This window comes from Rhea americana, unplaced genomic scaffold (assembly GCF_003343005.1).
Source record: "Rhea americana isolate MKP2758 unplaced genomic scaffold, rheAme1 scaffold_27, whole genome shotgun sequence".
Taxonomy (NCBI): domain Eukaryota; kingdom Metazoa; phylum Chordata; class Aves; order Rheiformes; family Rheidae; genus Rhea; species Rhea americana.
The window spans coordinates 7,305,810-7,320,371 of NW_028186390.1; the positions used below are offsets into that span (position 1 = coordinate 7,305,810).

Sequence of the window (14,562 nt, forward strand, 5' to 3'; positions counted from 1 at the left end):
GCGGGCGGGCTTGGGCCCTGCGGGGCTGCGGAGGGTCGCCCCGTGCCCAGCGAGCCCGGGCCCCCCCTCCCCCGGCTGCTGCCGGGCTCCCCCCTCCCCGTAGCGCTGCTCGCAGCGCCGTGGGTGCTACCCCCGACGTGGGGGAGCTGGGCGAAGCAGCGGGGCYGGGGGCTGCCGCCCGGCCCCACGGGGACCGAGGAGTCCGCGCGTCCCCCCCGGCCTCGCTCTGCGGCCGCCCGGGGGGCTGCTGGGGACGTCCCGCCCCAGGGCTGGCGGCGGGGCCGGGCGTGGGGTCACCCCGCGTGGGCAGGGGGGTCCCCTCTGCTCCGAGCCTGATCCTTGCCCTCTTCCCCAGGGCAGGGCTGTGGGCCAGAAGGCCCCGCTGTGGCTACGGGCCCGGTTTCAGATGCTGCTCTTCGCCCTGGGCTGCCGGATYCAGCGGCACTGCGGGAAGGTGCTCTTCGTGGGGCTGCTGGTGTTCGGGGCGCTGGCCGTGGGTCTCCGGGTGGCCTCCATAGAGACCGACATAGAGCACCTCTGGGTGGAAGGTAAGCAGGGCGCCTTCGGGGCGCRTGGGGAGCGGACGGGAGCGGGTGTCCTTCGGGAGTGGCATCTGGCCACCGCTGCCCGGCACAGCTGGCCAGCGCGGAGCCCGGGGCCGGCTCCCGGCTTTGTCCTCCCATCCCACCGCTGCCGGCGCGTAGCTCCAGGCACGGAGGTGCGCGTCCGTCCCCGGTCGCTCCTGACGAGCGTTTTGCTGCCTTAAAAGTCCTCTGGCTGCTCCTGGGAGGCAGGTGACAGCTCGAGCGGTGGGAAGAGCAGCGGGCGAAGGGCGCGCGGGTTGCCCGCGCGTGCAGCGCCGGGGCTGCGTTCAGGCGGAGGTCTCCCGTGCCCGGGTAGTCGGGGGCGCGTGGTGCCGTGCGTGTGAGCGCGGGGACCAGCGTGCCGCGGTTCCCCTCTGCGGGCTGATGAACGTGAAGGCGCGTCTGCGTCCCTGCGCAGGTAGACGTGTGCCTGCATGCCGCGGGTGGCAGCCCGCGTGGGCTTGTGCGTGGCGGGGACGGCAGGCGCTGCTGGGCGAACGTGCGTGTCTCCCACGTGTAATTCTGCTCCTGCCTGTTGAGAGCAGCGTAGCTCTTGCTGCCGGGACCCTGCTCGATTATTGATAGGAAAATCCTCTGTGGTCTTTCCCAGCCCTGTGCCGGGGGGCAGAGAGTGGTGCCTCCGTGGGGCTGTCAGTTAAAGCCTGGCACAGGTCACGTACTCCTGCCAAGAGGCGAAAAAGGAGTCTGCTTAGAGCACAAACAGCCAACAGGCAGGGTCAGACAGGAGCAAATCCTCATTTCCTAGTGGAAACATTTGATAAAAAAACGATTCCTTTGTTATTAATAAGTTCAGCGCGGATTTTCTCTCCCCTCTCTGCCGCCGTCTCGTCGGGCAGCAGCATTTTCCAGCACTGGGATTTGGTTTTCCTTTGCCTCCCTCCCGCTTGGGAACTTTCCGCTCCCGGCGGTCCGGGCAAGGAGCGCCCCRCGCTGCCTCTGCTCTCGGGCTCCGGCTCCCGCCCGCTGCGGGGTCGGGCTGAGCTTTCCCACCCCGGGGTCCGTGCCGGAGCCGGCGGGGTGCTGTGCAGGGGCAGATGTTGCTCAGCGGAGGGGCGTCAGCCATCTTTGTGCGGGAGCGCTGCCTCCTCCCCCACGCCCTGCTCCCTGTGTGGTCCTCAGCTACTCTTGGATTTGGTTCAACAATAGAAGCAACTTTGCTCTCCCACCCCCTTTTTTTTAATTTAAAAAAAGAGCCCTGTGCTCCCTCACTGCTCGCACACACATGCATCCATGCCCAGGAATGCCAGGGCAGTCCCCACCTGCTCCCCACCCCAGGAGGGGTGTTTGCCCCCCAGCCTTGTCTCCATCACCCCTTTGCTCTGCAACACGTAGCAAAGAAATCCAGTGATACGTCCCGGTCCAAGCAGAGCCGCCTGAATGGTGGCTGCTGGAGAAGGGAAGCACTCCTCCGTGTTTTTCCTTGCTCCAGGTCATGGCTTTGGCTCCACTGTGTTTTTTTTATTGTTGTTTTGGGGTTGGTGGGGATGAACCCAGCCCTTCCTACGCTTGCAAGGGGCTGGTGTTTAACATCACTACAGCCAGACCTGGGAAGCGGTTGTGGTTGTGCCTGTTGTGGTGAGAGAGCGCAACTTGTTGCGCATTGGGCTGGAGAGYGGTGTGGGGAAGGGGCCAAGCCTGGGCATGGAGACGGCTCAGCAAGGCTAGAAGTGTGTAGATGCCTGGCTTTTCTTGCAGACATGCCCTGCTCTGCGTGGGTATGGCAAAGCGGGACTCTGGCTGCGGTTAGCAGGATATTCCCATGGCATGGTATCACACGTGCCATTGGGTGGCTGTGCAGCCTTTCTGGGAAACTGAGAGGCTCGGGCATCTTCTTGGGCATTGGGAACCCAACTAGATCTTTGCCCCATGCCCTCCATGCTGCTGACCTGGGATGTCCTGCCTCTTTCTGACTGATGGGTGAGCTGGGGTATGCACAGAGCCCCCTCCCTCCCTTGGACATCTGCTTCCCTATAGGCTCCATGGCCGGTGCTCAGGGCTGGGGAGGGCTTGTGATGCTGCAGGGACATGGTGCTGACAATGCTCTGTGGGGTGGTTTGGACAGGTTTTGATGTGCCAGGCTCCTGGGTGGCACAGTCCTGCCTGGGAAGGCTGACGTTACCTAGGATGGCACAACTGGTGATTTTAGCCCTAGAGGGCCCTTAATGGGCTTGCATAGGTCAAGATGTGGAAGGAAGGACTGGCTAGTTTCTAGCTAGGAGTGGCTATTCCAGCTCTGGGGCTGCCTCCTTTCTGTGTAACTATCCATGGGTAACTGTCACTTCTCTGCCAAATCCTCTTTCTGGCCTTTGCTCCTACATTTTTCTGGGGAGATCAAAACATCCCTTGGTATACTTGAGTACCTCCCTAATATCTGGACCCTGTTCCATTGCTGTGGGCAAGTGCATTATTTGGAGGCAGGAGGACCTGGTTGCACTGGGCTGCCTTGGGGAGCAGGACAGTTTCCCAGACAGCGTGGTTGTATCCTGAGTATCTCTGCTTCTTCTGGATTTTCTCAGCCACTACTTTATCCTCTCCCTGGATGTGTATCAGAGTAGTTGGTGTGCATGGACTTGCTGCACTTCAATGCAGCAAGTCCAGTACTGCCATGCTAGGTCCAGGCGACACAGCTCTTGGGGCTGTGCTGGACCTGCTTGAGCCTTGCCTACAAGCTGGCAAATGTGGAGTGCCCCATTACTCCCTGGTCAGCTGGGCTGCCAAAGCACTGGAAACCCCGGAGGTACTGGGGGCCCCTGACTCCAGCCCTCTGGGTATGTGTGGGGAGATGTTTGCAGAGTGTTCTGTCCCAGTCCTGAGACTTTTGTGGGGTGTCTAAAGGACTGGGCATATGCCCCAGGGAGTCCTGTCTCATCCTGCCAAGCCTGTCACCCCTGAGCTGAGAGGTCCCTGCTCACCCTTCAGCTCAGCAATGGGAAGCCTCCAATGACCCTTTGAAGCTGGTCTGTACCTGCCCCTGTCTAGACATTGAGGGATGTGGGTTGGTGATGCTCCAACCCAAAACATCTTGCACAGGTGAGGTCCCAACCCTGCAGGAGCAGAGCTTGATCCTGTGCTGGGCTGCCCATGCTGCAGGCTGAGCAGAGATTGTGGGAGGAGGGTCCATCCCTACTGGAGCCAGGGACCAAGCAGGAACTGGTGGACTGGGATGAGAGCAATCCCCATCAGGGCCTGTTGCCCCACAGAGGAGTAGGGGGACAGCCCTGCTTTGCCCTCACACAGCATGCTCTGTGCTGGTGCTCAGGGCAGCATTACAGCTGATCAATGGGAAAATTTCTGAGCCTGGATGGGATTGCAGTCTGGGTCAATGAAGGAAAAAGTGGGATCCTTGTCCCGGTGAGGAAGGTCCCAATCCAGTGTGCCTCTGCTGGTGCCTATGGACTGGGATCTGGCTGGGGGGGGGGGGGTGCTGTCCCCCGGGTTACCACCTGACCCATATCCCTGCCTGCAAGATGGAAGGAGGCTATGTCACCCCATAAATTGGACTCGACTGTGGAAATGTTCAATTAGGCTCCTCCAAAGCAATTAGCCACTCGGAGACTTTGAAATCCCGGCTAGCTGCTAGTGTTGAGTTACCTCTAGACACCTGGCAGCTGTTCCTGGCTCTCCCAGGGTGTTTGCAGGGCCAAGGGGCTGGAGCGGCGAGCTCCAGGGAGGGCAGAGCCCTGGGTGGTGAATGGGCCTGCCTGATTTATAGCACCGAGGGCTGGTTCAAAGGAAGGCCGGGTTAATTCCTAACCGGAACAACCCAGCGCCCTGCGCAGCCGTCGCGCTCTCAAAGAGCTGCTGATTCTCCCTGGAGAAGACCCTGTCTGTTTTCTGGAGGGGTCAGAGATACCCTGAATGCACTGGGGGGGGGGAAGGCAGTGAAGGCCAAAAACAGATGTTTAGTAAGGGGCAAAGGGAATTTCTTGCCCTGCTGGAGCATGCTGCAGATTCCCCCCCCCCCCCCCCTAGCAATAGCTTTTGTCCTCCCTTGACCCTTGCGATTGAGCTTGGCAGGGGGTGTCCCCCCCCGCCAGCATCCTGCGGTACAGCCCAGGAGCTGCCCCTACCACAGGAGCAAATAGGAGCTGAGGCCCAGCCTGGCTGCTGGGAGCTTGCCTGGCAAGAGGGGAGAGGGCTGGCTCCATCTTTGCAAAGAGAAGGGCATTGGAGAGCGGAAAGCCACAAAGGAAAAATGTGGGTGAGGATTAAACACCCTTTCTGCTGTGCCTTTGCCCCCCAGCAGCTTTGGAGGAGACTGTCCTTGTGGCTCCTGGTCCCCAGCCCATGTGGGATCCATGAGGGGTTGTGGGGGGCAGCGTGGGAACAGAGTCGTGGGAGGGAGTGAGGTGCCATGGCCATTTCTGGGTGGGCACGGTGAGAGGTGGGTGGTCTTGTCGCTGCTGCCTGGTGTGTTTCTTTTTTTTGGGGGGGGGGAGCAGTTGGCATCAGGGCTGGGAAGGGAGCGGGGGCAAAGCTGGGGTGCGGAGTCAGGGCCAGGGGGCTGTGCGGGGCTGGAGCTGGCCCCATTCCTGAATGTGAACCTGGATTTAATACTTGGGGGTCGGGGCGGCGAAAGGCCAGCCTTGACTGTGGCAGCTGGCGTGAACCGGCCTTGTACCCGAGGGGCAGTTTCCAGCGCTGCCACATCCCCGGATGGGTGTCCCCAGATGGATGTCCCATGGGGACAGGGCCCTGGGTACGATGACACAGCTGTCCATGCAGGGTGGGAAGGGGCTGCACAGGGTCCACAGTGCTGCTAAGGGGCCTTTCTGGTCCTGGCCCAGCAGGATCTTTGTTTCAGGCCCCTGCAATCCTTTTTCTCACTTCTTTTTATGGGGTCAGGAAGGGCTGAGGCACGTCCTGAACCCTGGGGGTTCAGAGAAGTGAAAGGCAGCTGGGACGTTGCTGTGATGGGGCGCCAAGATCCCTGCGCGCACTGCCTGCCCCCTTATCCTAAAAATCTGCTTTGTTTGCTTGCTTCGCTTTGACGTTTGCTCCAAAGCACCTTCTCTCCTGCAACCTCGGCTGGCTCTGAAAGGACCTTTCTTCTCGGAGACTAGCTGGGGCTTGCTGGAGAGCCTGCCTTCCCAAAGATGGGGAGCAGGCACGTTGCCTTTATTTATCTTTGAGAGGAGAGTGAGAAATCTCTTGCTTTTCCCTTCCTTGACAGCTTGGTCGGCTTTTCGGGCTGGAAAATTTTGCTAATTAACCAAAAAGACTAGGAGAGTTTTTTCAGATGGCTGTGGCTTATCTGTGCGTATCCATTTTGCTTTGCTTTTTAGCTTCTCTCTCTTAGACTAAGTCTTTTTCCTTCTTTTTTTTTTTTAAACTTGCTTAGATATATACATAGATTTGGGGAGGGGGTTCTTTTTGCGTTTTAAATGTTATTTGGCGGACGGGAGGGGGGCAGCGTGAGGGACTGAGAAGAGGGTTTTATTATCTGCCTCTCCCTCGGGCCTGGAAAAGTGGTCTGAGTTCAAAAAATTCATTTCTTGCCTGAATGAAGCCAGCAATGTGGAAAAATTTCACCATTCAGAGCGGGATGAATGTATGTTTCAACCACACATTAAGTGACATTAGCAAGCAGTGGAGTGCCTAATGTGGCCATTTTTCACAGCAGCCAACAGAGGGGGTGATTAGCATAATTAGTACAGGCAGCCCTATACATATGGAAATGGCAAATGCCTAAATGCCAACACCAGTGGAAATTTATGTCAATGCTGACAGGAGTCTTAGCGGTGAATAGTTCCCAACCGAATCTCCTCTCCCCCTCTTTCGGGGGTCGCGCTGTCCCCTCGGTCCCGGCCGCGGCGGTGTGGGCTCCTYGGCGGCTCCTCGCCCTCCTCCCCCCCGCCCGGCGCCTCCCCAGCCGCACTGGGAACCGGCGCTTTGGGATTTGGGGTAATAAAGACATTAATTTAGCTCGGCCATAAACAAAGGGCCGGGCCGGGGCTGGCGGATCGGGAGCAGGCCTCAAACGGGCCTTTTCAGGCCTTTCCGTCGCTGGCTTTTTGAAGGCAGGCCCTCTTTTTTTTTTTTTTTTTTTTTTTTTTTTTTTTTTTTTTTAGAAAGGCGTTGGGAGAGCGCTTTTGTTGGGCCGGGTTTGTTAGAGAACAAGCCCCGGGAGGCGCCGAGGGAGCCACAAACCCGCATTCATCGGCGCGGCCGGGGACACCCATCTGCCACCCCCGTGGGGCCGCGGCCCGTCCCCTCCTTCCCCCTCCTCCCCCGCCCGCCGTGCCCGGAGCCCCCCGTCTCGCGCCCGGCCCCGCACCGGTGCGCTGAATAGGGCCCGCTGGACGTGTTTTGACAGGATGGGGCCGCGGAGGCTTTTCACAAGGCTGGCGGTAGCGGCCGGGACAGGTAAAAATGGCTCTTTTAGCATGCCCTCAGTGAGACTTCCTCCAGAGCAGCGTGAGTCTTTTCAGAGGCTCCCTAATCCAGCTAATCCGCCCCACAACACTTTGAAGGTGGCCTCTGGCTTGTGCGCCGTTCAGCGCAGGGGGAGCGGCCGGCCGCGAGATGCGGAGGGCGGCCGCGGGACGTCCCCCTGCTGCGGAGGGGCGCCGCGCCGCGGGACCCCCTTCTCTGCCCTCAGCAGGATGGTGCTGGCAGCGATTTGTGGTCCTCCCCGAGGGCTTTAACCGTGCAGGGACGCGCKTGTCCCCGCCGCGTGGAGCGGCTCTGTGGTCTGGTGTTTGCGAGCACGGGTGTCCCCTGTCGCGGCGGCGTGGTCCTGCCAAGCGAGGGATGCTGTGGAGCTTGCCCGGCGCAGTATTCCCTCTGAGACAGCCGTTCCCGGGAGATCTTGGCAGAACTTCCCAGTGCGGCCGGGGGCTGGCGCACTGGTCTTGGAGCTGCCTGGCCTTGGGGGGCTGCGGTGGTGTGCTGCAGGGTGGAGAGGGAGCTGTTCCCGAGAGGGACCACCCGGACCTCTGTGGTTGTCCAGCCCTGGGGCCAAGCCTGCTTCCTCAGTGGCTCTGTGTTAAGCCTGCTTGTAGACCCACGTCTCACCCAAATTCAGGACTCTGGCACGTTTGTCACTGCGTCCTGGAGTCCAGTTACGCCTGGGGAGGCCAGAGGTTGGGGCCTGGGTTTGGGGCTGAGTAGGGAGGTGAACCCAGGTGTTCTGGCTCTCTGCGCCCTCTCTCCCAGTTACTCTGCCTTGGCTGGGCTGCTCAAGTGGTGACTGCACCTAGCAGTGCCCAGGGTGCCCATCTGCCAAGCAGTGAGTGGCGCCAGCATTGAGCATGGCCTCTGTCCCACCCAGGGGACACAGGGTGTTCCTCACAGCAGGGTCGTTCTTCTATCCAGAATCCATGCCCTGCAGCATCTCCCGTGGAGTGAAGCAGGAAGCCCCCTCCCGTGCTCACCTCCAGCCCCTTCAGCTTTGTCCGGCATGGGGGAGAGCCTGGCATGGGGCTGGCAGGCTGCCCTGACCCACTGCCCTCTTGGAGCTGCCTGGGCATGCTGCCCCAGCACGCTCACCCCACTGCCTCTCACCCGTGGACACTTTGGGGCTGTACAGTGGCAGGGCCACCTCTTGCCCTGGAGAAGCACAGCAGGACACCTGGGTCCCCTTCCTGATGTGGCTGTCTTCTTTGGGGGAGGGGTGGGGAGCCCCATGCTGGGGGGTTTGCAGCTGAGCATAGCTGCCTTCCTGAGGGGGCAGTGGGTGTCTGATGGGACCTGGCATGGGTTACTCCCTCCCCAAAGCCTCTGTGCTGAGACTCGGGGGTGCTCACTGTCACTGTGGGGTGGGATCTTGGGGGGCACCCCACTGAGCCCAGGTAACCCTGAGGGATATGTGGGGTGAGCTTGGCTCAACCCCCCTCCTGGGTGAAGGCAATGCCACCCTCCTGCAAAGGGATCAGGACAGTAGGAGCTAGTGGCCAGTGCTATGTCCTGGGGGCGACCTGGGCTGTGAACAGGAGCAAACCCTTCCTATGGGGGWCTCCAGTCCCTGGCACCAGGCTGGGGGTGCTGCGATGCTGGCACCCCCTGGGGTAGGCGAGGGTGAGGCGTCTGCAGCCCTCGGCTCTGAAGGAAGAGGCCACGTGTGCTGTGCCAGGAGGATCTGGGGAGCCGTGGCGGTGGGGGCAGCTCAGGCAGGGTGGCCGGGAAGGGGGCAGGGAGGCTCCCGCCTGCTGTGTAATTTTGCGGCGGATGCTGTAATTACGGGGAGGGCTCCCGAGGCACGGCCCGCGGGTGGGAGGCAGCCGCCTGCACGCACGCACGGCCTCCCTGGCTGCCGATGACCCAGGCGCCAGACTCGGCACTGCTGTCCCCTCCCTGGCACCAGCCTGCAGGAGGTGGCCCTGTAGGGCACCCCCATCCCACATCCGTGGTGGGGGCTCCCTGCATGCCCCAGGCATTTGGGCAGACTTGGGGTCCTGTCCCCTCATCCAGCTCATGCTGCTGCTTGCTTGTACCCAGTAACCTCACCCAGCCCCCAAAATCTCCATCCAGGAGGCTGGTGGTACCCAGAACTGGCATCCGACCCGGGGAGGATGCTTCCGCAAGGCAGCACCGCCCCCAAACGCCGTCCTGGCCCAGGCATGGCTGTCAGGTGGTCGGAGGCACTTGGGGCTGTGGAGAGCTGGGGGTCCTGTAGCCCCACAGAGGGGCGCGGGGTTCTGGAAGGGCAAAGGCAGCCCCTGCCGAGGAGCCGAGGCGAGTTGTTAATAAGCAGGACCCGGGCGTTTGATTGGAACCAGAGGGCCCTTTGCATGAAAAAGCCAAGGGCTCCTTTTGTTAATTGGAGTAAAAAAGAATTTACATACAGTTCCTCATTAACGTGTTCATTGTTGCCATCATGGCGGCTTCCCCGGCCCCCTCCCCTCGCCTTCGGGACCACGGAGCCGGGAACGGCGGGGGGCGCGCGGGGGAGGCTGCGCGCGGGCCGGCTCCGTGCTGCGTGGGGCGTCTCGCCCCGTTCCCAGCCCGGGGCCCCGGCCCGGCCGGCGGGCGCGCGCCCGTTTGAAGTGTCCTTGGCAGGCCCTGTGTGCGCTGCCTTGTCTTTTCATGTTGCTCTTTGGTTAATTAGGGTGTTGGAATTTGAGGCTTCCTCACTGCCTTTGAAGCTTGCTGACGGCTCGCAGTGCCCTGTTCCAAATTAACACTAATTACAAGGGACGGCTTTTTATTTTCTTTTTTCTTTCTTTTTTTTTTTAATTTTTCAGGGGGCTTCTTTCCCCCTCCACGCTTGCAGATGTGCGGTTATTCCTGCGGTTGTGCTCGGCGGTACACGGAGATGCCCGCCGGGAAGCCGGGGCTGCCGTGCGGAGCAGGATGCATGTGTGTCCCGTCCCGTCCCCCCCACCGAGAGCAGCAGCAGCGCTGGGCACCCCCCTTCCGCCTCCCTGCTCGTGTCCACCGGCTGTCTGCCCGTGCGGGTTCCGCGTGGGTGGCGCGGCTGAGATCAGAGCAGCTCGGCACACCTCCTGCCCGACCTCCCAGCCTGCTGGGAAGGGGCCGGGTCCTCCTCTTGACACCCACCCTGCCTTGTGTCCTCGGCCCCTTGCCCCAGGCACCCATGTCCCCCGTGACACACACATACACACGCGTGCAAAGGCCACGTCCGTGTCCCCACCCCCCCTGCCCTGGCACGACCTCCATCGCAACTGGCATCTGATGGACACCAGCTGCTCCCCAGCCAAGCCAGCAACAATAAAGGCGCCCCCTGCTCCCCCCACCCGTGAAAAAAAGGGGGAAAAACATAATAAGTCATTAAAAAGGAAGATTCTGCTGCTTATTTGTGGTCTTGCTTTGGCCTCCTCTGTGCTGGCCGGCGGCCAGGCCCGCTGGGGCCCTGGCCTCTTGCTGAGGGAGTGTCCCAGCACAGAGGAATCCTGCTCCATCCTCCGTCTCCCCAGCACGGTGCAGTGCCTCCTTCACTCCCCGCAGTCCCCATGCACCCGAGGGAGCAGGGCAGGATTCAGCATCCCTTGGGAGAGAGCCACCTTAGGACATTCCCCGATGCTGGGTTTTTTTAAGCGTCCAGCCGTGCCCAGGGTGTGGGGTGGCTGCGTACAGCGCCCTGGAGTGTCCGCAGCAGGCAGTGCTGGGACCGGGTACTGCGATACGGGAGCGCCCTGTGCGAAGGGCGTGTGTGGATAGGCTGGGAGCAGGGCAGCCTCRCGGTTGCAGTTGTGCCTCTTGGGATCTGCCTCTGCCCTCTGTCTTCTTTGGTGAGCTGGGCTGAGTTGCGCATCCCACTTCACTGCACTGGCCAGGAATGGGAACCCTTTGTTTGATGGAGACAAGGAGAACAGCTGTCCCCAGGATGCTGCTCATGTCCCCATCCCCTGGAGCAGCCTGGCTCCTTCATGAAAAGAGCCAAAAAGGGTTTGATCTAAAACCCCAGACTTTCCCCCCAACCGTGTTGGAGGGGGGTGGATTTCTCTTCCGTGCTAAAGCAGCTGCAAATAAAGTCAGCGGTTTCTCCCGGAAATGTCGGCCCCGCTGCGTGCAGAGCTCTTGCACTGCCTTTGAGGAACGAGCTGGCAGTTCTGGACATATTGCGAAGCCTTGGCGCGAGCAGGGAGGGCTGGAGTCGGCACAGCCTCAAGGGGCTGCAGCTCACGTGGCTGCGGGGTGCTGGGATCAGAGCTGACCAGAATGGAGATGGGTCCCTGTGCAACATGGGGGCTTATCCCTCGTATGCATCCTCTGTGGGGTCCAGGGTCAACATGTGGGGCAGGCTAGGCTCTCAGCACTGCAGATCCCATGCATGTAGCCCAGGCCATGGGTGGGCTTGCAGGGCTGTGGAGCCAAGGACTGGGCAAGCAGCCAGGGCCAGCAAGATCTTCCAGAGGCTGTGAGATGCTGATGGTGCCTTGCAGGGCCTGTGGGAACTCTTGGGGCAAAGGCACCACTCTCAGCTTGCTAGGAGATGCCAAAGGGGCATGGAGCTTCCTGGTGCCTTTTCCCTCCCCTGCTGTCCCCTTGCCTGTCTCCAAGTGCCTCCTAGGGCAGCCTCTGTTTGCAGGAGTTTCATAGTCCTGCTGCCTGGAGAACTGACTGACTGACTGTCCCCAACTCACTAGRGCAGCTTGACTAAAATACTGCCCAGCTCGGAGTGCCAGGGAACAGCTGGGGAGGGTTATGGGGCAAATCCAGCAGGGATGAGCTGGAAGGGTCCCTGGTTCTGCTTACTGCGTCAGGAGCCAGTCATGTCTGGCATCCCTGGTGTCTGGTTGTGGTGCACCGGTGGGAGCTGGGAGTGGACAGGATATGTGTGCTAGCTGCCGTGTCAGCTGTCTGCGGGGTTTTCCAGGGGAAACTAAAGCCAACAAGACACTCTGGGACTGGAAACATCTGTGTCAGCAGGAAGAGGGGGGATTCCTGGCCCAGTGTGGGCTGTAGGACAAGCCCTTGGGGAGGCAGGTTGCTAGTACTGCCCGACTGGGTCTCACCAAATGCAAGCTTCTGGAGGATGCAGCAGTTGGGATATCATGTGGCAAGAAGTTCCCTGGATTAACATGTAATGATGCGTGGCCTTGTTCCTGCCCCATTTTCCCTGTGCACTTCTGTGGCAGCATGATGGGCAGGCAGGRTGATGGGCTGTGGGCTCTGCTGATCTCAGTGCTCACAGGGTGCTGTGTGGTTCCCTCTGCAGCRGGCAGCCGTGTCAGCCAGGAGCTCCGTTACACGAAGGAGAAGCTGGGTGAAGAGTCTGTCTACACATCGCAAATGTTGATCCAGACTCCGAAGCGGGAAGGCGAGAACATCCTGACGCAGGAGGCCCTGCAGCTCCACCTCGAGGCTGCTCTGGCTGCCAGCAAAGTGCAAGTCTCGCTGTACGGAAAGTGAGTCCGGCTCTGGACGGGGACAGAGCCACTGTGCCTTGCTCCCCCCCTTGCCATGCCCTGATGCCCCATGTCCTCTCACAGGATGGAGCCCGTCCCTAAATCTCTCTTTTGCCTTTCCAGATCATGGGATTTGAACAAGATCTGCTACAAGTCGGGTGTCCCCATTATCGAGAACGGCATGATTGAGAGGGTAAGTCCAGGGTACGCCATGACATCAGGGACACCCCAGGCTCGTKGCTGATTTGACAGGGGTGTTTGCATGATGAGAAATTCCTCCACAGGAGATCTCSCTCAGGAAATGGACAGTGGATGGGCCACAACTGGGGTGGGGGACTTTCCTGCCTCGGGTGCTGCAAAGGGACCTCCAGCTCTGTGTGCAGGGTGCTGCCCAGTGGGAAATGGGGATGGCAGGAGATGGAGAGGGAGGCTCTTGGGCAAGGCAGTGCTGGAGGCATGGCACATTCCTGCCAACCCCTCACATCTCTTTCACCCCGCAGATGATTGAGAAGCTATTCCCGTGYGTGATCCTGACACCACTGGACTGCTTCTGGGAAGGGTCCAAGCTGCAGGGAGGATCGGCATATCTTCCGTGAGTGTGTGGGATCGTGTCAGGGTGTGAGGGACTTGGGACACCCCTCAGGGCTATGTAAGGCTGAGAGATTGGAGCAGGAGACTGTGACACAGAGGCTAGCAAAGACCTAGACCTTCCAGCCCTCCTGCAGCCAGGCCCTGCTATCCTCATGGCAGAACAGTGCTGGGATCGCTCCACTGTGCTGCTTGTATTGCTAAGCCCCAGGAGGGTCCTAGGAGCACTGTCCTACCACTATCACTTGCCCTGCTGGGTCAGMTCCAGGAGACAGGTCCCTGTCCACAGAGCCTTGGTGGCATGGGCAGAGCTGCAATGGTGGAGCAGGGAGCTGTGGAGCTCGTGCACAGCCTCTGCCTTGCAGTGCCGGGCTGTGGCACCATCAGAGACGCAGGAGCACAGGGAAAGAAGCTGTGGCTGTGGAGCTGTGGCTGTGCCACGTGCAGGTGTCTGAGGACTGCTCCCTCCTCATTCAGCCCCCCAGCACTTTGTAGGGCTGTGACCATAGAGAAGAAGCTGTGGCACCGTGCACTCCTGAGCTGTGTCCATGGCCATGTGCCGAGAGGCTTGGAGTCACCAAGGCTAGCCAGGAACTGGGAGAAGAGCTGAGATTTTCCTGTAGCGAGCTCCCTCTTGCCATGCCYAAGTGAACCCCAGGGCTGGAGGAAGTCCCCTTGGCTGGCTCCCACACCGTGCCAGCCCGTAATTGTGTTTCTGTGGGGCTGGGGAGCCCACAGGACGGGAGGAGGGGAGCCCGCGCATTCTTTCTGTTTACAAGTGTGTTTGTCCGGGAGAGGCTGGGGAGACTTGTGCATTGTCAGCAAACGGCAGCCCCACGTATTCTCATGCTAATGCTACTTTGAAAGCTGCCAGTTGCCAAACAGATGAAATAGTGGCGTTATTCAGGCTGCTGCGGAATGGGAGGRGGGGGAAGGGGCCTCGGCAGGCCCAGCCAGAAGTGGGGGACCAGCTTTGTCCCCCCCAAGACCTTGGACTCCCTCCATTGCAGTCCAGCCGGACTAGGGGATAAGCCTGTGTTAGGAGTGAGTGGGACTGGTGTGGCCACACCAAGCAGGCCCCATGTGTCTGGGGTCGACAGCATCCTCTGCTCTGGTGCCTGCCTGACAGCGTGATACCCGGAGCAGCGACAGGGCCCACCTTCCCTCAGCACCTGGGCAAGTCGGCACCCAGATGGGCACCCCTCATCCAGGCCAACCACTGGGGCCGTGCTGGGCAGCCCAGGGGACTCTCTTCCCTTTTAACACCAAAGGGTGAGCAGGGTGGGAGCTGGGAGAACAAAGAGCAGCAATCTATGGAAAGACAAAAGGATTTGCCCTGGCTCAGTGAAGCAAGTGAAAGCAGATAAAAGGGRCTCTCTTTGGAAGCAGCAGCAGCTCCGGTTGGTATGTGGGAATCTCAGAGTGGCCGGCTCTGGCCCAACCAGCCTTCATGAATTATTAGACTGTGTTTCTCCCTAGAGCCCACACTCACTTCGGGCTTTTTCTTCCCCTCTTTGGAGCTTTGGGCTGGGTTTGTTTGCCTTTTTTTTTTTTTT

At 60.3% G+C, this 14,562-nt stretch overlaps 1 protein-coding gene across 1 annotated transcript in view; it reads left to right on the forward strand.

The window, feature by feature from the left end:
* The first annotated feature begins 367 nt into the window (after window positions 1-367).
* Window positions 368-14,562, forward strand: part of PTCH2 (patched 2) — a 25,018-nt gene continuing 10,823 nt past the window's right edge. Inside the window, exons 1-4 of the mRNA XM_085308156.1 lie at window positions 368-548; window positions 12,229-12,418; window positions 12,542-12,611; window positions 12,919-13,010. Of these exons, the coding sequence (XP_085164282.1) occupies window positions 407-548; window positions 12,229-12,418; window positions 12,542-12,611; window positions 12,919-13,010 (494 nt within the window). The 5' untranslated portion in view covers window positions 368-406. The remainder of the gene's footprint in view (window positions 549-12,228; window positions 12,419-12,541; window positions 12,612-12,918; window positions 13,011-14,562) is intronic.